Genomic DNA, 22164 nt, shown 5'->3' with positions numbered 1-22164 from the left:
TCAGGACTCGGTCAATAATAATTAGTACCAATATCAGGTAAGGGTTCTTAAATTTCCTGTTTTTTAGTGAATCTTAACCACATTTCAACAAGTTCTTCTAGTTAACTAAGTTGATGCTTATATAATCTCTTTTCTGATGGTCAGGGTGCTTTTGAACTTGGCTGCACTGTTTGCCCAGTTGCAATTAAGTACAACAAAGTATTTGTTGATGTCTTTTGGAATGGTAGAAAGTAAGATTTTCAAACTCGGCTTTCCATATTACTGTTTGTTGGGATATCAAGTGTGAATCAATATCCCACATCGGAAAGAGATGAGTAGAATGAGGAACATATAAGTGGGAATGATCCATTGACCAAATACCTTAAGGTTTTGGGTTGGATGTGGTGTCAACCCCATGGTTGTGGTTCCTATTCTAACTTATGGTTAAATTCTCCTCGAATTTGGCTCTCTCAGAGCCCAACAAGTGGTATCAGAGATCCATTGGGGTTTTGGTTAATTATTTGAAATTGAGTGGGTGGTGATATACCATGGGGTTTGGAACTATACAGTTTCCAATTCAACCATTTAATGGAACTACAAGTTTCACTCTTTTGGCAAAGAAGAGTGAAGGATGTTCTAGTTCAACAAGATTTGGCAAAAGCATTGAATGGAAAGAGTAAGAAGCCAGAGAGCATGAATGATGATGAGTTTGAAGAGTTGGACGCAAGGTGTGCGAGCACGATTCGGCTCTATGTGAAAAACAACATCATAAATAATGTGATAGATGAGGAAGATTCTGCAACAGACCTCTGAAAAAAATTGAAAAAGCTTTATCTGGCTAAAACTTATCCAATAAATTGCATCTAAAGCGGCAACTTTATGCACTAAAGATGGTGGAGGGTGGCAGCCTCATGGATCACATGAATACGTTCAACTGAATTTTGGATCAACTCCAAAAGGTTGGCATAGATATTGAGGAAGAAGATAAGACCCTTTTACTTCTTACCCCAGTCTCTGATTTTTACGAAAGTGTCATGACAACCCTATTATATGGGAAAGACACTTTACAGTTCGAGAATGTGCAGTCTTCTTTTTTGGATCATGAAAAATAAAGGAAGGCAAACCAGGATGTGACACAAGAAGCTACGTTAATTGCTCGAGGTGAGAATAAAAGAGGAAAACAATTTGGCGGTGAATTTAATGCAGATAGTTCAAAGGCCAAGAGAAAGGGTGGAATCCAATGCTTTAGTTGTTATGAGTTTGGCCATATCAAAAGATATTGCCCTCATCAAAAGAAAAATGATGAGAATGACTATGATGGTGTTGCTGGATATGCATCGGGTGGAAATATTCTCACAATCTTCAAAGGTAATAATACTTCTTCTCGTGATGGTTGGATCTTAGATTCTGGATGTGTTTCACATGTTTGCTCCAAGTTAGACTATTTTGATACTCTCCAAAAAAAAGAAGGCAGGTTTTATGTGTTTAGGTGATGGATCTACTTGTCAAGTCAAAGGTGTTGGAGTGGTGAAAATCAAAATATTGAATGAAGAGATTTGTTCTTTGGGTGGTGTGGCTCATGTCCCAAAGTTACGAAGGAATCTAATTTCTTTGAGCCAATTAGACTCCGAGGTTTACCACTTTTTCACTGCAGGTGGAGTTTTGAAAATTACACATGGCGAGACGGTCTTGTTGATGGGGAAGAAGTATGGTAATCTGTACCATTTGAATACCTCAATGGATTGGGAGTAGAAGGGGATCCAAGAATGCTCTCAAATTACAAATGGTGGTGAGAAGAAAAATTCTGATATGGGAGAGGGTGAATTGAGGCCCCTCTCGCCAGTCAACTAGATGTTGGATTTGGTTAACTACACACGTTCATTTGTCGATTGAATCAATTGAAAACAAGACCGTATTGATTCGGGTGTGTAGTTAGGCACCAAGGTACTTGGTGGGAAAAGACAAATGGAGTTTTTTTTGAATGGTTTGCTGTGTTTGCTAAAAGAAATATTCCCCAAGGTAGAGATTTGTTAGAAAATTGGATTAATTTCTTTTAGTCAAGATTCCTATTTGGTGTGGGAAGTAACTAGTTTCCTAATTGGATTTAGTTATTTGAAATAGTAGTCAAGTAAATTCCTATTTAACTAGATACTATTTTCTACTCTATATGAGTTTAGAAAATAGTATTGGTTTCCAATTGTTATTTAGTTTTTTGGCAGTAATGTTCTCTATAAATAGGTAGATTGGCATACTACAAAAACACACAAGAAAGGAGTAAAAGAGTTCTTAGTGGGTAAGAGGGTTATACAAGAGTTGGGGTTTGGAAATCAAGTTGTAATCTTGTGGTGTTTTTCTTCATAGTAAGAACAAGTTTTTCTCTCCGTGGACATAGGCTTGGTGATTAAACCGAACTACTTTAATTCTTGTGTGTTGTTCATCATTCGTGTTAGATATTATTTTCTATTAAATTGTTGGTCTTTTCTTTTTCAAATAATTGGCTTGATACCCTAACAAGTGGTATCAGAACCGATGGTTCGGTTGGGCAGTGACTCCAGGATAAAAAAAAGTCAGTGGAAGTGATAAGGCATGGCTTGGATAAGAGCGGGGAAAAAAAATCATGCAGACCTGCAGTAAGGCAAGGGCATGTGGGTTCTTGAGTAAGAATCGTACACTCCAGATTGAAATGGGTTTGATGGAGTGGATGGGCTAGGGAGAGAGGTCCGATGCGGAAGAGATTCACAATTGAGGGGGAGATTGTTGGGATATTAAGTGTGAATCAATATCCCACATCGGAAAGAGATAAGTAGAATGAGGAACATATAAGTAGGAATGATCCATAGACCCAATGCCTTCAGGTTTTGGGTTGGATGTGGTGTCAAACCCATGGTTGTGGTTCCCATTCTAACTCATGGTTGAATTCTCCCCGAGTTTGACTCTCTTAGAGCCCAACACTGTTGATGTTGTATGAGATTCTGCTTTCCTATTGCAATGCATTCTGTATACCATGTATCTTTAGATGATTAAGCAGTGATCATATATTTAAACTGCTTAAACATCTGCCTAGTAGTGAACTGCAAATCACTACGCCTTACTTTAGTAGTATGTTTCTTGTTGTCAGGCAATCCTTCACAATGCACCTGTTGCAGCTAATGACATCATGGGCTGTTGTTTGTGATGTATGGTACCTGGAGCTCCAAAATCTAAAACCTGGAGAAACACCTATTGAATTTGCGGAAAGGTTGGTGGTTTCCTTGAATAGTGATGGTCAAACAACATTGCTGATTTGGTTTGCTGTTGTGTTTTACTGGAGGCACATAGTATTACTATGTTGGAGCTATCCTTTTGATAGAAACAGGCTTCCTTATGAGCCCAATTTCCATTGGTAGGGTGAGGGACATTATTTCTATTCGAGCAGGCCTTAAAAAGGTCCCATGGGATGGATATTTGAAATATTCTCGTCCTAGCCCTAAGCACCGTGAGCGAAAGTAAGTTACTCAGTTGTGTTATTGGTTTCTTAAAATACTGTCTCCAGAACTGCTTTGACTAAGAAGATGGTGCGCTAAATTCTCTAGTTGACCTTTGTGAGTCAATTTGTTGTTTCTGAGCACAAGTTTTGTTCTTCTCATCTTATCATGCATTCCGTCAATTGCAGGCAACAAGGCTTTGCAGAATCAGTTTTGCACCGCCTTGATGAGATATAGAAGTATGATCCACACGGTTTTCTTCGGCATGTGTAAGAAGTTGGATTGTAGGAATCAGAGGTTAAATGTTGATACGAGGCTCATTTCACTTTTTGGAATATTTTATTTTGATGGCATGCACTAAACCCTTAACTGGTGGCTTCTAATGCATGTTTATGTTTCAGTTGACTGCAAACAGTTTTGGGTTGGAAGGGAGAAGATTGTAATCTTCATTTGCAGCACGGGCCATAATAGACTAGATTCATTACCTTTTTCTGCAATATTCTTTTGTTCCTCCCAGTCATGGTTTTGCCTGTCACACGGTGGGATAAATTTGTGCGTTAATGTGCATGGCAGAGGTGCGGGTTAGACGCGTTTTTTTGGTGATAAGGTGGTCGTTGGTGGATTAAAGTACTGTAGGTTTGCATGGGAGAAGGGTTGGGTTGAGTGGTAAGGTGGAAGGGATTATAAGTAAAGAAGAGAGAAGGGATAAAAAAAAATGGACTGCAAGCTTTGTCTCTGGAGTTGTTTAATGTCTAGTCATGGAGAGTCTGGAGACTAATAGGGCAGAAGTTTGTAATGGAAAATTAGGAGGAAGGAAAAATGGAGATAGTAAACCGGCCAAGAACTTAATTGCGAGCATGGTTCGCCGTATTGGCTGATAGTCATATGCATCGACCGAGTCGTAATTAGAATGGAGGGAATCGGTACGATACCGATCTACAAATCATGGATATTACTATATCCATGACGACTTACTTTGACTCGGCCGATTTTGGCCGATTCGAATCTGTGATGCATAATATCAACTGATATATCCGAATCAACTCGGAGTTGACTCGGATATTTTTTTTTACATTGTGCCTTTTTTTGGTATTTTTTAAGTTTAGTAATTTTTTCAAAATTTTTGAAAACTTTCATGTGTTATAATGTGTGTATTATCCAATATTCAACCGATATGTCGTGATGGATGTAAAATAATCGAGATCGCAACTCGTGACGGCGAACCATGATTGGGAGCATGATTGGCGGTAAAACTAGATCCAATGCGGATTCCTTGGAATGGGTGAAAGATGCTCCTAGTGTACTGTGTATGGTGCCTAGGCTCTTCTTCTTATGTTGTTGCTTGGCATGGATATTATACATCTGTTCATCCAGGTTAATTGCTAAATCCATTCCTGGACTGTATTATGAGAACATCAGGACCAGAAATCTCATGGCTATTTTTGGCTTTGCTGACTGACCAGTGCAAGGTGGCGTCCCATTACCTTAGAACTCCTTGTGCTGGTTGTGGGTTTTCAAGAACTTTAAGAAATTTATCAAGAATCCAACGTTGGCGAGAAAGATTTGCAGATCAATTGGTCTTTAAAAGAAAAAGAAAAAAAAAAGAATAAGAATTCGACTGGTTCAAATGGATCGGCCGCCCCAAAATGGAGTATTAGGGTTTCTCTTCCCGTTTCCACCTCTTAAGAATAAGAATTATTCACAGCCAATTTGGTATGTATCAGTAGTAGTATTGGCATAAGAGCAAGCAGATTTAATCACGGGCTATTTACATTTACATTTATCATTAACACATCAAGTATGATTAGTTCGAATATTTACAGCCAAGAGTTAGATGCATGTAGGAATAAGAACATCAAGTAGTAAGGATTGGGGGAAGGTAATCAGATTTTGTCCCAAGAACGCGGGCTTTGGTGTCGGGAAAGAAATCAAGTCCAGGTAGTGCAGTAATGATTCCATCCCTTGAAACATTCACAGGATACCTCAGAAGCTGGGCCGAGAGGTTCTCATTATCAGGAAATGTATCACTCGAGTAGAGCTCCCAATTTCTCTCTGCAAGTAGATTCACTTGCCTGACACATTCCAATGTCCCTGGATGATAAAACACGTAATCATGTACATCAAGATGTTCCAACCACAGGGCCATTCTGAATCGAAATATGCTGCCCTGTGCTGGTTCTGCATTTGAAAGATGATGAGGCTGATACCCTCCCATTGCAATCTCTGTATCTCTTGCTCCATCCATCGACCTCTGATTGATGTTTGCAGACCCCACGATTATGTATTCATCATCCACTGTTGGAGATTTATCCCAAATGAGCACCGGAAGAAATCCAACAAAAACAAGCACTATAAATATTCCAGTCAAAAGTTGGAAGTAATTCGAAAAGGACGTGTGTGTGTGTGTGAAACACATCCAACTGAGTGAATTTGCTTCAATTACCTATCATGGTTTTGGCATGAACATAGATCATGAAGCGCCTAGACTTTTGAGCTCTGGCATAATCAGTGCCAGGATTGGGGGTTTCTGGAGGCGCATATTCTCCAACCTCTCTGGACTCCCGATTGCCAAGGCAGAAGAACGTTAGGAAGTCTCTAAGGTCTACATCATCCCCCTCACCCTTAGCTTGCAGTGCTCGAGCAATATCTTTATACATCATCTCCATTGTCCTCCTTTGCCAATCTAGTATCGCCTGGACAGATGCACTGTCTGGAATCCCTTCTGGCCACATTGGAATTACAACGTAGACTGTGAATTTCTCTCCTGCTTCTATCTTGCTCGCAATCTTCAGTGAGAGCTCTTTGGGAATGAGATGCAATGCGTTGATGTCCGGAACCTGTATATCATTCCCTTCCCAGCCATAAGAGCTTCCCAAGAAGTACTGATTTTCGATGTAAATGAAATTCTTTGCGCGACGGATAGCATTAATGTAAGCATCCTGAATGCTTCTGTCTATAATGTGGTCCTTCCCACTAACAAGTCCTACTTGGGCGGCCTCCGCAGGATCTTCAGGGAAGCCATAAGCAGCACCGCCATCAATCGAGCGAAAAACTTGAACATTCCATGTTTCGTGATCTTCCGACTTGGTCACTGGTGATGGGGGGATGGCAAATCTATCAAGCTCATTAATGGAGAACAGATAGTTGTTTCCGACTTGCCTCTGCCATCGCTGTTGGAAATTGCACAGTACATCCCAAGCTGCAGGTCCTTCCAGCTTGCAGTGAACGTCATGCCATGGCTCCCTGGGGCCACCTTTCCTGATATTGGAGTCTGGAAAATTGGGTTGATGAAAATCATCATGATGGGCAGTATTTAGAGAGCTGAACAAGGGATGAGCTATCGTATCATATCTCCCGTCACAGAGATCAATTCCGCCAAGAAAACTCACAATTCTCCTCTTCGGCTCATCCCCCGATCCTGGAATTTCAGAGTCCGCTATTACTGTCTTTTGGTGATGGGTAAACATGGTGGAAACCTCAAATCCCTGGATTATGCTGTTCCCATCATCAGGATTCCTAGGACAAAGAACACAATGAACATTCGTGTCACGAAAGAAATCACCGGTTTCTTGATCATGTGTTGCCATCATACCATCCCTCTTAAGAGTCTCAACTGAAGTTCTGTCATCCCAAACAAGCAACAGGACCCTCACACCTTCATTTGCCTTCTTCTTTAGCAGCTCGCCAAGAGTAATATCTCCTCCTGGCTTAGGCCTATATGGATCCCTTATCAAGGTGATCTGAGTATAAACAGACCATCCTGTTATATAAATCAAGTGTTTTGCATTGTTGATGGCATCAAATATATCCTCCCAACAGCTCTGAGGCTCGTATCTTAATTTGGATTCGAGGTAATTCGAAAAGGCAGTGTCGGGCATATGAGCATCCTGGTAGAGGGTAACATGGCAACCTTGTCTTTCCTTGAAGAAAGTACAGGGAACCCCTTTAAATGCTAGCCTACTTCCGATTCCTTGAGACCAATTGGGATCCTGATGTACGCTGAAAAATTGCAGTCTCACATGAATTTTCGGTCCACCTTGTATTGGGATGCCATCTTCATCCAAAATCTGGAGCCATCTGTCAACTACGAATCCATTTATGATCTCCTCGACGGGCAAATAAGCTCTTCCAATTAGTGTTGCTCCAACAGCATTGTCATCTTTTACAGTGAAAATGACATTAGAGACCATATGGGCACAATATATGCGAAAGCCTTCGTACCAACGAGGATTGGAAAGCTGTTTTTCTATCATTCTGGTTCGTCCAACTCGAGCCCTTTCTAAATCAATGGTAGCATATAGTCTCGAACCAACAATCTGCTAATTCATCCCAATATGTTAATATGTCACCAAATGCTCACTGGAGTAACAAGATCGACACAAAATGTGTTAAAAACAGGATTACGATCTATTACCTCTGGCCGGCATAAGACAGCTCTCTTAAGTCGGGCAAAAAATCTTCTTGCCATTTTCTTAGGGCCGCCAGTCTTCCACCAAATTAGTTTCCAAGAACAAAAGGGCAAGAAAAAAGAAAGAGAAATTATAATTGGTAATGCAATTGTAATCTTTGGCCATCATCTTCATGGTCACCAATAGAGATGTATATGGTTCAGGACTAAGGCCCCTAACGTTAATGATTTATGACAGTTAAATATCAGCTATCTTGCCAGTTGACATGCAAAAAATCTACCTTTGTTGTACAAATCTTCAAAGATTTACATCAGATGGCATAAAACGAGGATTGAAGGCTAAGTTTATAGTTAGGCCATAGTTCCAATTTGGAGAAATTAGGATTTTTTGAACGAGAACAAAAACTTTTGCTGCAATGATATTCATAAAACTTACTGAATAATTTTACCAAATAAAACTTTGTAGGATGCAGTTGTCTAAAATTACATGCTGGCTTTGAAGCTGATTAATCCACAATGCACGCGTTTAAGTTTTTAAGCACATGCAAAAGTGAATTCGCTAAAAATGAAACCCGTAAACTTATATACTTCGTAGATTCTTTTTCTCTTTAATCTTTTTGTGAGTGACAATTTGGCTATTCTAGCATAACAAGTATCCTATCAGCCGTTGACATGATGAACAGGATTATATGTTTCCTTCAATTCTTTTCATTCTAGTAATAGAAATAGATTTTTCTCATAAATAAATGTTTAACTGACTACAATTTTAACAAGAAAAAACTCGTTGAACAATAACATGGGGCGATTCTACAATCCCTTTTAGGTATCATACCTTCCAAATTAAATTTATAGTTGGATAATGAAAAAGCATCATTCACCCTTAGATTATAAAAAAAATTTAAATATTTAAAATTCAAGCAATTACCTAATAAAAGTTAAGAAAATGATACTCTAAAGGTATCACAAAATTTTCCTAAATAATATTATGATAGTGGTCAAGTATGTCAACTAATTAGTAATTGCTGAAGTTCTCTAAGATAACATTTGGCTATACCAAGATTAATTTACTTTAGCTTTTTGAGTTTCCTAAATAATTGACTTCATAAGGTCTGTTTCAAGAAATGAAAGCAAAATGTTTGTGCTTAAAAGAATTTGAAAGCAAAAGCTTGCGTGGAGTTGCCGCTTCATGGTACTTGAAACACTTAGACATAATCTTTTTAAGTTGACATTATGCAAAAGAAAAATTCTTGAAATGAATTTCTATTTTAAAGAAATGAATTGGAATTAATCTGGAAACCTAAACGAAGTCTTAGGTCTTGTTTAATAATCCAATTTAGCACTTAATGGGTTCAAATTTTAACATGTTCGAACGTGTTTGATAATAAAAAACAAAACGTGTTCACTAATGAAGTGGCTTGAAATTGCTTAGACAAAATTTACTCAAAACAACAAGTAATAAACTGTTCACTTATCACTTATTATAGAATATGCTCATTTCAGTAAATTTAACAAATTTCAGATTTTAATTTTATCAGAAGCACCCTTATTGACAATTCTACCATTTTCTTGAACATGATCTCCATCTTGTGTTATTCTCACAATATAATTTAGTTCAAAATGTAAAGGGTGAGAAAGGTAATTCATCTAAAATGTACACTCCTAATGATTCATAAAAATAGGAGCGACAAGTCTTCTTACTTCTGAGGCTGGGATTGAATGTCCATTTCATATGTGCAAGGTCATAAGTAAAATTTTGGCCCTATTCGCTCAAAAAAGAAAAATTAAAAAACTTTGCTCAAAAGCAAGAAACATAGACACCGAAACCATATCCAGTAGACATCTCTGTATGGACTATTTATTACCAAGGAAACCAAAAAAGATATATGGCAAGAATGATTTGACAACAGAATACATGCCTTTCCCTAGAAACAACAACATACTAATGAAACTCTGCAATTTGCGAACAGGAAAGACAGGAAGGGGAAGGAGAAAAGCACCACAAGAAACAATCAATAAAAGTCAGGGTCTGGCATGCATATTAGTGGCAGTTTTGTCAAGATAGAGAGTACATACTTTGCCGCAGAAATTAAAACCCCATCCAGTTTGCAGTCTGTCAATCTCAAATATCGTAGCTTGAAGAGTTCCATGAAGCAGTTTTGAAGCCATCTTAATTGATTTCTCCTAAGCCCATGAAAGAAAATTCATCAAAAGCGCATAAAAAATGTCAAAATTAGGATATTCAAACATGTCATAGATCACAGCTGTAACTGTTTACCTAATTACTGCAATTTCTTGAATTAGTTGGTTGTGTATGTATATATGCGATGGCAAAGTAAATTTAGAACTAGCCTTGAAGAGGGATTTCAATTAGTTTGGGGGGGGGGGGGGGGGGGGGGAGAGAGAGAGTTCTTGAGGGCTGAAAGGATCAAACTTGACAAAGTTCACGTTGTACTCTCATGATTTCATATGCAGTCGAAAGAATAGAAGAAATCACACGCTTAAAGTTGAAGAAAGAAATATCCTTTGCGTTGTGTAATCCTCAAAATTTCAGAGAGTGATGCCTACAAATGCTTAGAAAACGCATGTATTTGCCTTGTACATGCAAACAATAGATCGCGTAGGTGTATTATAAAATGCAGTACCTATTAGAGAGTCTTTAGGTGGCTTCAACTTGTGAAAATTGCAAGATATCTGAGGAGGATGAGCATGGAAGAAAACGGAAGATTTCTTCGTGCAAGGGACATGCAAGAAGGCAAGGATTGCTTCTGTTTGATATTAGCTAATTAATTATTTATAGTAACAATTAGCCATCCATATGAAGTATATGTAATTAACAAAACAATTTCCGAAATTCCAAGATAGAAGGGCAAAGCCATATACGATATGATATATCAATTCTTGGACGTCAATTTGGTTCGCATAATGTCACAAAACAAAGGAGTGCAGCAACAAGATTGAGTTGCTCTTCTTAACATAATATAATAGCAGCCAACGACATTTAGATGGAATGGACATAAAGAGGGTGTACCAATATATTTGGTGATGATGATTGATATTAGATGCCTGTCCTCCTGTTGCAGCAATTGTTGATTCCTCGAGGAAATTAAAAGTTTGATCAATGGACTACGAACTCTAAACTAACAACCATCATGGCAAGCACAAGAACAAGCCCGTCATGATTAATAAAACAAAGTCGAATGATCCAGACCATCAATGGTCTATACTATTACTAGCTTTTTTGCTTTCTGGCCACTTGTATACTTTTTTCATAGTCTGAAAGCACAAATGTTCTTGTTGTCCATAAACGTATAACCAGATGTCAAATCCAGAAGATGATAATATCTCTCATTCCCATTTTCCTCTGCTTAATGAATATAGGATGACACATAACTCAGATAAAGAAAACAGGATTTTGGCAAAATTGTGAGTGACACATAATTTGCATTCATCATCTGTTGGAGGTGCAGAAAAATACTCCTATGTACACCATAAGCATTGTTTTGTGGCCTTGAGATTTCAGAACTCGGTCAGTAATAATTAGCACCATTATCAGGTAAGGGTTTTTAAATTTCGAAACCTTTAAGCAATAGATAGAAATGGCAAAGCCGATCAAATTTCTTGACTCTAACTAGGGATGCTTCAATTTATTAATATAAATAAATGTAATATATTATATAATCTAATAATAATAAATTTAGAATATTTGGCAACTAAACATAATGGTTATCCCATTGCTATCCAAATTTCTAGTTGATATTGGTACAAACATGTTACGCGTTCTAAGAGTATTTCCAAATATTATACATACAATCTAATTGAGTTTCTTAATTTTCTTGGTGTTTTATTTCAACACTTTTCTTGTTTCATTTTTCTTTTTTCAGCTCCATATTTTATTTTATTCTTTGAATTTAACTTTGATATATTGAATAAAGATTTCTAGAAAAAAAATATCAAATTATCACTTGCGGACACCGGCAGGGGAAGTGAGAGGTTTTTGGCAATGGGACGGGGGATAGGGGAAGGTATCCCCCAGCCAAAATCCATCCCGTTGTCATCCCTAATTCTAATGAGACCGTTCACTCCTTTTTCTCCTTTCCCCCCCCCCCCCCTCTCTTTACTGCTAGCTTGGGAGGCATTGATTAATTAGGTCTTTAGAGAATCCCAAATTAAGACGATGTTGCAAATTAAAATTGGTAATGCAATCAATCTTAGTGACCTGTGTAGACGGAGTGAGGTGATTTCTTACGACTGTTATCTGTTGACCCATGCTCTGCTGCTGCCTGGCGGTAGTCAAAGGGTTTTGACATATTTCTCCACTAATCCCAATAAACTATACGGTTGGCTGGGATAACATCATCTAGAGGTGGCAAAATGGGCGGGATGGGCGGGATTTGCTTGGGTTTGAGATGGAACCGAGTCATATGGGTTTGGGTCCAACCTTACCCATATGTGTTTTGGGACTAACTTGGGCGGGATCATTTTGGGATGGGTTTAGATTCATCCCGCCCAATACCCAAATTCATTTTCTACATATTTTTTTTCCTTTAATTCATTTTTTATTTTTTATATAATTTTAATATTTTTGATTTATTAAATTTCTTTTAGTTTTATTAAATAAACATGCAAGTGCTTTATACTCAAGATTCCCACCAAAAATTGGATTAACAAATAAAGGAAAAGATAGATATACAGTCATATTCCAACATATATCAAGATGGCCAAGGTCCTTAGGATGTTGAATATTTATCCTCATCATTGTCCAAGGATGACAGGTCTAAACTAACTGAAATGCTGGAAATTCTTGTGGATAATGACTAAGAAGATTACTAGATTATATTCGCTGGTATGACTATAAAAATTGTTAAAGATAATTTTTGAATCTAAGACACCGTTTGGATTGACTATTTTTTCAAAAAATAAGTTTTTCAAATACAATGTTACAGTAATATACAATAACTCAAGAAACATCCCATCCATATTAGTATATCAAATATTTCAAAAAAATTTTATAGTAAAAATTTTTCATATACACGGCTACAATAAAATATTTCAAAAACACCTACCAAAAACAGCTAATCCAAACGGAGCCCTTGCCATTTGAGCCCAATGGGTACCCAAGTATTTCCCATCCTTTCCCATTCATTAATGGGTATAGTTGGGATGTGTCCCAACTTAAACCCAATACCAAATTATAATACCCATCCCGCCCAAAGTTCCTTTGGACATGGGTAGCCCATTGGGACTTGGGACAAATTGCCAGCTCTAACATCATCATACTATAGCCAGTTCGCGTGGCATGTTCATATCAGGTGCCTCTCCAGTTGAATTTCTGTCAGTACAATTATTGGTGTAACAATCGTGAGTTTTACGTTCACTTAGTACGAAAAAAATCATAGATGCAGTACATGATGGAAACTGGAGAGGCCCTGTTTCTGGAAGTGTTCAGGAATGGGTGAGTTTTGTTGATTTGTTGGTTGATCCCTGAGTGAACAGGATTCAGGGGAGGAGGAGGTGGTATGAAATCATCCAAAGTCAATGCCGCACGACTCAAATTTGCCATTTTTTTACGAGTATGACTCTAATTCCACAGCCAGTAGTAGTAAATTTCCCTGCGGGAAAGTCTCAAGATACGTTTGAGGTTTGACCATGTCGGCTTCAGAAAGATTGGGCGTACGTGTCATAACTCATCGTATTAAAGTAAAAGCATCTGAGTTAGAAGAGCAGTAGTAAATGTCATCCTGGTTTTGAGTGAGTGCTTTTGACCAAAGTAGTTTCACTTTCATTTTACAGCTGATGCCAAGAAATGCAGGCCAAAGAATACAGCTATGCACAATTTGTCCTTTTCATCATATGCTTACTGCTTAGAGATGATGCATTTACTCACGAGTAGATACGAAGCACTTATATAAGGTCTAGTAGTCCTGGACCTGGTACTTCTACTTTCACTCTCCACAGAGAAAGAAAGAAAGACAGAGAGAAAGAAAGCAGGGAAGAAGAAGTAGTAAAGTAGTAGCAGTAGTAGTAGTACACACTGCTAGGGTGTGTGTGCAGGTGAAACTTTAATTGCAGTTTCCTAAAGCGATTGGACTTTGGTCCGTCCATCCTTCCATTACCACCGACAACTACATATGATCCAGAGGTACTGCACTCCAGACTCCTTCCATTTCCCCTCTCTTATTAACTCTTCTCACCATCTCCATCTATCTGTCTCTCTCTCTCTCACACACACTCACACACATCTTTTCTTGATTTGCTCTCTCTGCAACTCTCACATTATAATCTTCTCTCTTTTTTATCTGTCTAAATAATAGGACAACAACCAACATGGTACCCTCCAGGAAATTCAGAGGTGTCAGGCAACGCCAGTGGGGATCTTGGGTGTCAGAAATCCGCCACCCTTTATTGTAAGCCTCACTAGTATATAGAATATACATGGAATCCCTCCGAACACACGTACGACTTGTATCTCACAATATTCCTTTCTTTAATCTCTTACAAGAGATTTGGTCTGAAGCAGTATTTGTACTTGCTTCGTCAGCCTTGCATTCTGCAATTTGGCATTTCACAATCTCGAAACTATTGGAAGAAATGTGACCAAAAAAAAAAAAGGGGCTAACGCTTCTTATGCATCAGGATCTTGTTCAAGAATTTCACAATTCTTCTTTTTGTTTTTTCTTAAGAAACTGCTCCATGAATTCTGCTCTTTTTTTTTTTTTTTCTGTTTGTTTGTGCAGGAAGAAAAGAATATGGCTAGGGACATTTGAGACAGCAGAGGCAGCAGCGAGAGCCTATGATGAAGCAGCCATATTGATGAATGGCCAAAATGCCAAAACCAATTTCCCGGTGGTGAAGGAGAATCCAAACGAGCCATCCCCAAAAACCAGTACTGATCATCAAGATTCCCCTCCCTTAAGCGTAACAGCTCCACCTGCGGAGTCCCTCTCCGAAATCCTGAGTGCAAAACTGAAGAAATGCTGCAAGGATCCAGCACCTTCGCTCACTTGTCTGAGGCTTGACAATTCCCAGATTGGGGTGTGGCAGAAGAGGACAGGCCGTCATTCCGGCTCCAATTGGGTACTGAAAGTTGAGCTTGGGAAAAACAAAGATCACCAAAATTCAACTCAACAAGCCTCATTATGCTCCTCTTCTTCCACCACAACCGCCACCACCACTTCTTCATCATCAGGATCATCCACGACTTCTTCTGGTACTACTGCTATTGATCAACATGAAACTGGAGTTGGGATGGATGAAGAGAATAGAGTGGCGATGCAGATGGTGGAAGAACTGCTCAACTGGAATTGTCCACCACCGTATCTCACCAATCCTTAAAAGACCGTTATTAGCAGATGATAATATTATATAAGCTAATATTAGCAATAATTAATACAAGTAGTTTTCATTGTATTTTGCTGCTTTTGAATTGACTACAAAACTTCAGGGATGCTGCCTAAATTTGTTTCTAAATCCTTTTCTTAAGGTAGCATCTTCTTGAATAGGACATTACCATAACAAAAGTAGTGATTAAAATCTTCCTGTAATGTCGTAAGTATTTGCTGATGTAAATATTATATATATATATATATATATATATATATATATATATATATTTGCAAATACAATTAATCAGAATATATATGCATCGATCTTTAGCTGATGATGATGTCGACTTCTTGTTAATTAATACTGGTAATAATACTATGCATGTTCTGCTACAAATGTGGTACGTACGTTTAGACTAAACTTCCTTTACAACTGTCAATTGCCTTCCCAAGTCCATATCGCATTCAATGCCAATTACTACTGCTTAAGCTCAGCCTTCATCACTGTTAAGAGAAGAATCATCAGAAGCTTTTCATTTCTTTATCATAACAGGATTGTTCTTTTCTTTTCTTTTCTTTTCTTTTTACTCGGTCCAATGAAATTGAATTTTCAAGTCATAGATTGCTTTCTTCAGATTGCAGCTACTTGTATCTCCTTTTACCTGCCTTTATCAACCTCGGCCTGAACCCTGTTTTATTTGTGGTTCTTTTCTTCCTCTGGGGACACTTGGGAACCAGAATAGCATTTTGGCAAGAGATACTATACTGATTTTCCTTTGGAAATTGACCACCTCTTATATCTTCTTTACTTTTCTTCTTCTTAATTATATTGGCTTCACATCTCTTTTGTAATAATGTCATTAATCATAAGTTTTCAACAATATTAAACAAAAACTTTCCAAGATTTAAGACTAATAATGACTCATGATGCACTGTCTATAGTACTTCCCTTGCAATTAATACAGCCCGGAGGGTCAAGAGGGCTAATATTATTCATGATCTTTCCTCACACACTAGGATTGATGCACTTAATAACGTAGTAAAAAAAAAAAAAAAAGAGAGACCCCAATGCTTTTTTCGAGGAGATAATTTGCTATTTGACCCAATAACAAGAACTGGTGAAAATGGCATATATCATATATAGTAGTAATCTTTAAAAGGTGCCTGTGATCATGATTCATGACCACCTGAAAAACTTCAAAAAAGGTAGAATATAAGAAGATAAGGGCTTTGGGCGGTTGATGGTCCAGGCTCTAACAAGATTGAACTCTTCCAACGAAATTAGGTGGCTGTTTCCTTTAAACTTTAAAGCATGATGATGAATTATGGCCACCAAGCTGATAACCCAAATTAAATGACTGCATATCAATTTCCGTACGTACAAAACAACCCCCCCCCCCCCCCCAACACAACAAAATAAAGTTGAGTTTTCATTTTTTTTTAACGCCATTTTTTGCCTACCACAATCCAGTGGTTGCGGTAACGAGGCACGTGTACGTGGGATTTAGTAAAAAGTGACATGTTCCCAAATTATTGGACGGTTTTTTTATTATTTCATTATTTGTAGGAAAACTTCAAATTTAATGTTAGGTGAGGCATTTCATAGACAGGAATTAGAAAATATGTTATGTTAAGGAGATGAATTGTAGCATAAGCATATGTCAAGTTTCTGTGGTAGTAAATCTAAACTTATAAAGAATATTTTTTTTTAAAAAAATATTCCTCAATTGTTTAAATTTTGGGACTGTGGCAACTCCCCACCTCACTCTAGGACGGCCCATGATGCATGCATCCGGCGGATGCGAACGGAATCTCATAAGTTCTATTTCATACAAATTTCTTCCTCTCTATTGTTGGAAAGAAACAAGAGTCATGGAGAGTGGTAATAGCTAGCGTCAGTTTGAGTGTTCCCCTCTCCCCTTCTCCCACGTCGGAGAGTTGAGTGACGAGAGTTTAAATCTCTTGGTCGAACTTGAAAGTCAGCAATTGCCTTTTGAGTTGGACTGAGAATTAGGTTTAAAATTTCTTCCTCTCTCTCTATTGTTGGAAAAAAAAAATGAAACCGCACTCTCAAGTTGTGTACATCATCCTCCAGTTTAGACATTCTGACACCCTGAAACCTAACCTATGTATTTTTCAGGAGTTACAAGAAGGTTTTGTCAGATAAACCAGGTCGCAAATTGTTTTATCAACAGGTGTGCTAAAGATGACCATGCATGCATGGGCACGGTCATCATTCAATTCGTAGTCCAACAAATATTATTACAGGCTTAGAGCCAAAAAAAAAAAACATGCAATGCTGCTCCCAAAAATACTAACAACTTAAACGTCAAGAGATGGGAAGATGTGGTCTTTACTTTTGTAAGAGTTACATCTAGCTGTGCCGTCAACGAGCTTAAAGACACAAAAGACGCATTAATCAAATCTTGAACTCCATAATTAGAAGTCACAAAAAATTGTTTTTCCTTTGTTTAAATACTTGGAGAATATTCGGTGGGTATACATGTGGCGTAAGTGTATGTAGAAACATGCATGTCGCTGTTTATCTACATCAAATTAAGATGTTTTTGTAGGTCTCCTCCCAGAAGAGAAGAAGAAGAGGAGAGGACGTTGAGGGTTCCCTCAGCAACAGTTCTTGCATTCAAGTCAACTTCTGCCTCTGGATTACAATACTCCATGTGGCTAACAACCATTGGGGGTTTTCTTAAAACTTCCACGAACGTCTTTAAGGACTGAAGCTGACATGAAATGGGTAGATTTATTGGTGGTTGGTTTGGTTATTCATTAATGTCAAGAGTTAGCCATTTTCAAAGCAGTCAATTTTGCGTTGCATAAAAGTACACTTTCCTCCTCGATCTATTATTTTGGCGCCTGTAATTTCAAATTTGCGCTCAAGACTTGCAAAATATGTCCATTTGATCCTATTTTGTGTGGAAAAGTTAAGTATGTTGTAATCAGTTGTAAGACAGCTGTTGAAATACGCCAACTTTTCTTACAGATTTCACTAGATTATATTTCGTAACAAAATAATTTAGTTAGTAGCAGAATAATCATATTTATTAACCAAGATCATGTTGATTTGTTAACAAATATTTTACCTAAGATTTGCTAGTAGAAAATTATGTTTTGTTGAGATTTTTTTTAGATAATTGTTAGGTGGATATTTTGTTAGTTTGTTTTATGTAATCACTATAAATGATGAGTTGGTGAATGAATAATATAAGTTTATTTTCAGTTTCAATACAAGTCTTTTATAAGATTTTTTTTTTTTTTTTGCAACACTAATATGTTGTTTCTTAGTTTATGCCCAAAAAAATCAACAACACCAGGTCGGTTAATTCACCATGATCTGAAATATTTAAATCAGATCCACATCTTCTAATATGAAAAAAAAAACAAGTTGTAAAGTGATGCAATATTATAACTATAATGCAATCAGCTGAGAAGAACTTTGAAATTCCACCATTTGTGGGCTTCTTTCTCTAGCTTACATGTTTAGGATCCAGACTTATTTTCTAAGAAATTTTGTTATTCATAGAATCAATATATACCTGTATAATCAATTTAAAGCACATGCCTCACCAAACATACTTTGACTTTAAAAAGTTGATTCACATTTTCTGATTGAAACAGAAAAGATAAACAAAATCAAAATGGACAGATTTACAGCATTATGAACCATTAGGTTTTCCTTTTCTTCCTTTTTCCACCCCCCCTTCCTTCTGTTTTTGGGTTTGGGCTGAAATTGAATACATTGAGGACCAATCAAGGTGCTCAGGAGGCAAAACGCAAGGATAATTGTGCTATGGATTTGTGAAAGCAGTTCCAACTCACGCATACAAGTCTTGCTATTCAATGAACATGGACTTTGGGACAAGGAATTTGATTAAAACTGCATCAGGGAAAAGCAGGAAAGAAAAGAAAAGACGAAGACTTGTGCTATCTAGCTGGCACAAGAGTCAAGAGGCTGCATTTGTGTTCTTGATGCTGTTCAATCATTTTCCAATCAAACTCTGTCAGAAGTCATGCTTAGTAATCCCATCTTCTCAATTTTAAGAACATCAATTGGCCCAGTGACACTGCAGCAAGAGGAAAATTAATATTAGCAGGCCACATCAAAGCAACATCATAATCTTGATGTTGAATTGCTGCAAATGCTGTTTTTACATGTGTTGTAATGGTTTGGATCAATTCGATTAAATATGCAGCGTGATTCTGTAGATACAATCATCATTACTTTGTTAATCATTTCCTCCTTTGGTTCCTGAACGTGGTAGCCACGCCAAGAATGCTATCCCTGTGCAAATAATGAACCCATGTCAAAATATCATGTTGCAGAAACTGATTGTGCAATAGTTGGTTAAGAAAATTTTTAAAACAAGAACATTTATTTCATGTGGGATTTCCATGTAACTCAAGACCAAGCAACGAGGACTTCATTTGAGGGTTTGCCATTTGAAGACGGTATATTTCCTCTGGTCACTTAGCAGTTATAGGCTATAGTAATATGCAATCATGAGTTCTAGCTTGTGTTACTTAACCTATCATAACAGTTGCTATTGCTCAGCTTGAACTTGACATGATATGCTGAGCTGACAAGAGGATGTACCCGCTCAGTTGTTAAAGACAGCCACAGAATGGTAATTTTGTCCACCAGGCTTCCCAGGAATGTGACCTGATGATCATTAGCAACCAGCAAATGCTCATGGATTCAGAATCAAAATTAAGCAATGTTCTTAAAGATAGGTACAATTCATGGATGCTTTCCCTGGTCCTCAATGTTGATGTAAAATCTGCAACTAAACGCCACATCTGAGAAGGAAATGATTGTGAAAGTACTTCCCTGCTGACAAAGAATCGAAGTGGCATCCCCGTTTCAACATTTTGAGCAATTTCCTTCATGATAATTTTGCCATCTTAATCTGCAATGTGCAAGAAATAAGCATGCTAAACTTGCCAGTATCAGATGATGGGGAAGGTATTAAAAATAGAACAAGTGCAGTTCTTATTCTTTTTGCTAATTATTAGGCAAAAAGGTTCATAACCTCAATTAATCAGTCAATTAAACCATGTGCTGAAGAGTGGTGAGATACATACAATCACCAGACTTGAACAAAAAATCTGTGTAGTTACTCTTTTGCAACCTCTCAGTTTTTTATAACCAGTTTTTGTTAGCACTTTCATTCATAATTATTAGTCAAGAAAACTCCACGCCAAAGCAGGGGACAGAAAAGAGCAGAAGTGGAGTACAGAGAAAGGTAATTATGATTATTTGGATAATCTATCAAGAAGTTTTATTTGCATATATAAGATACAATTTCTCAAAAAATGTTAAGACTGCAAAGAAAAAATCACTTGTGTATCAGAAGATTGCTGTGACATCTTAGCTTCCTCCAAGATCAGAGTTTGTCAGATTACCATAATCACAAAGCTGGATACTATATCCTGGAATATGCTTGTACATATTGGAGGATTGAGGCCTGTAAAACTACATGTGAATATAATAAGAGCTGTCAATTTCTATCTTTATATACAGGATGTTTAACAGTCTCCGCTACCAAAATGTTCTTGCACCTGCCAGTTCAATTTTGGAAAGTAAACGCAAAATTTGGAAAGCAAACACAAAATAAATAACAGAAGCCTGGTAGCTAACTCCGGCAAAAGGGCTCAGCAACCTATCTCTATTATCAATCTATTTATTGCGCTTCAGTATATTGGTTATTTTTACATTCCAAACAAGTTGAATTTGAATGTTACTTGGCAGACAATTGCCTAGCATTCGTGTCATTTGAAGGAAAAAGGGTAAAACGAGGCAGACATGCAAACAACCATGCTCCTGTCTACGATGTTGTCTCTAGCAAGCCAAAAGTGAAGGTTAACCACATTGCATAAGTGACTAGCAGGTACTAATCCTGCTGCAATGGGGAATAATTTTGAGAGAAAACTGAAATAACAGCTTGGGAATAGCCATCTCCAAACATCATTCTTATCTAATCTTTCTGAAGCCATGGTCTGCCTGTGCCTTGTTCCAGTGAGAAATCCTGTAGCTACTTGACAGCTGCTTTTTGAAAGTTTAGAACTATAGATATGAGAGTCTTCACTAAAATCTGGATAAGCATATTATAATCCATGTAGGGATATAAATCAAGCAAAGGGGCAAGCAAGCAATATATGAATTGTTGTACCATTACCTGTCCCTGTTTTAACATAGCATACTAGGATACTTCTATAACAAACATCAGAAAGTGAGAACAGTGGAAACAAGATGTCAAAGCAGCTATGGAAGTCCTCCATACATCCAAAAGGTCAGCTAAGGGCAATAACAATTCAACCAAATTTTATACGAGTTTCAGCGACTCTTATCCTGGCAGCATGTTGATGTCTTGACGCACCATGGCACATAACTTCAATTCCAGAACCTCCAATTCTCACCATATGTAATATGGAAACACAGGTTCAGGTGATTACTTGTTAAGGACATAAGACAGCAATTCTTATCCTAAAATAAAACACAGTGTAGTGTTAGCAGTAAAGAGCCAAAGAAAAATGTCAGATGATTCGATGAGATTGGATCATTCTGCCTTATAAATGGAAAAAAAAAATTGTAAACAGATGGTAAATAGATGCCATTCACAACGTTTCATTCCAAGAAAGAATTTGTCGATGCACACACTTGTGATAAGATAATTTGGCTTCGAAAGCGAACTGTTAAAACAAGATTCTCTAGCAATATGACACGGCAAGTATCTTCTAAAAATCTCTTAAAAACCAGTCCCTGATAAAGGGTTGTGAATCTCTATTAAGCAAGACGCTGCCTATTATGAGATTTTTGCTTCCATCTTGCAGTCCAATTAGGCATATTAAGGATGCTTTGCCATGGTTTAACTTCTTGAAAGTTGGGATGCATCTTAGCAGCTACTTAAAAAAGATGAACTTGGATTTAGTTTTGTTTTATAATCCCTGTTTTGAAAATTGTTGGGGGAAGGAGCAT

The 22164-nt window shown here is 37.5% G+C and overlaps 3 protein-coding genes across 3 annotated transcripts; 2 read left to right on the top strand and 1 right to left on the bottom strand.

Moving 5' to 3' along the window:
• Positions 1–3078: 3078 nt before the first annotated feature.
• LOC140013863 (glycerol-3-phosphate acyltransferase 9-like) lies at positions 3079–3859 on the top strand. The gene is made up of 3 exons (XM_072064067.1): positions 3079–3217; positions 3366–3464; positions 3632–3859. The coding sequence occupies exons 1-3, from the start codon at positions 3081–3083 to the stop codon at positions 3678–3680; spliced, it is 285 nt and encodes a 94-aa protein (XP_071920168.1). The 5' UTR covers positions 3079–3080; the 3' UTR covers positions 3681–3859.
• Positions 3860–5193: 1334 nt separating this feature from the next.
• LOC113706365 (phospholipase D alpha 1-like) lies at positions 5194–10228 on the bottom strand. Its single transcript, XM_027228257.2, has 5 exons — positions 10127–10228; positions 9925–10032; positions 7858–7929; positions 5887–7759; positions 5194–5738 (listed from the first exon to the last, which is right to left on the bottom strand). The coding sequence occupies exons 2-5, from the start codon at positions 10015–10017 to the stop codon at positions 5299–5301; spliced, it is 2478 nt and encodes an 825-aa protein (XP_027084058.1). The 5' UTR covers positions 10018–10032; positions 10127–10228; the 3' UTR covers positions 5194–5298.
• A 3555-nt stretch (positions 10229–13783) lies between these two features.
• On the top strand, positions 13784–15306 carry LOC113705443 (ethylene-responsive transcription factor SHINE 2-like). The gene is made up of 3 exons (XM_027227294.2): positions 13784–13990; positions 14163–14255; positions 14586–15306. The coding sequence occupies exons 1-3, from the start codon at positions 13980–13982 to the stop codon at positions 15181–15183; spliced, it is 702 nt and encodes a 233-aa protein (XP_027083095.1). The 5' UTR covers positions 13784–13979; the 3' UTR covers positions 15184–15306.
• Positions 15307–22164: the final 6858 nt, after the last annotated feature.

Source organism: Coffea arabica, chromosome 8c, assembly GCF_036785885.1.
Source record: "Coffea arabica cultivar ET-39 chromosome 8c, Coffea Arabica ET-39 HiFi, whole genome shotgun sequence".
Taxonomy (NCBI): domain Eukaryota; kingdom Viridiplantae; phylum Streptophyta; class Magnoliopsida; order Gentianales; family Rubiaceae; genus Coffea; species Coffea arabica.
Note: the sequence above shows the minus strand (reverse complement) of the source record. Positions and strands in the feature narration are given on the sequence as shown.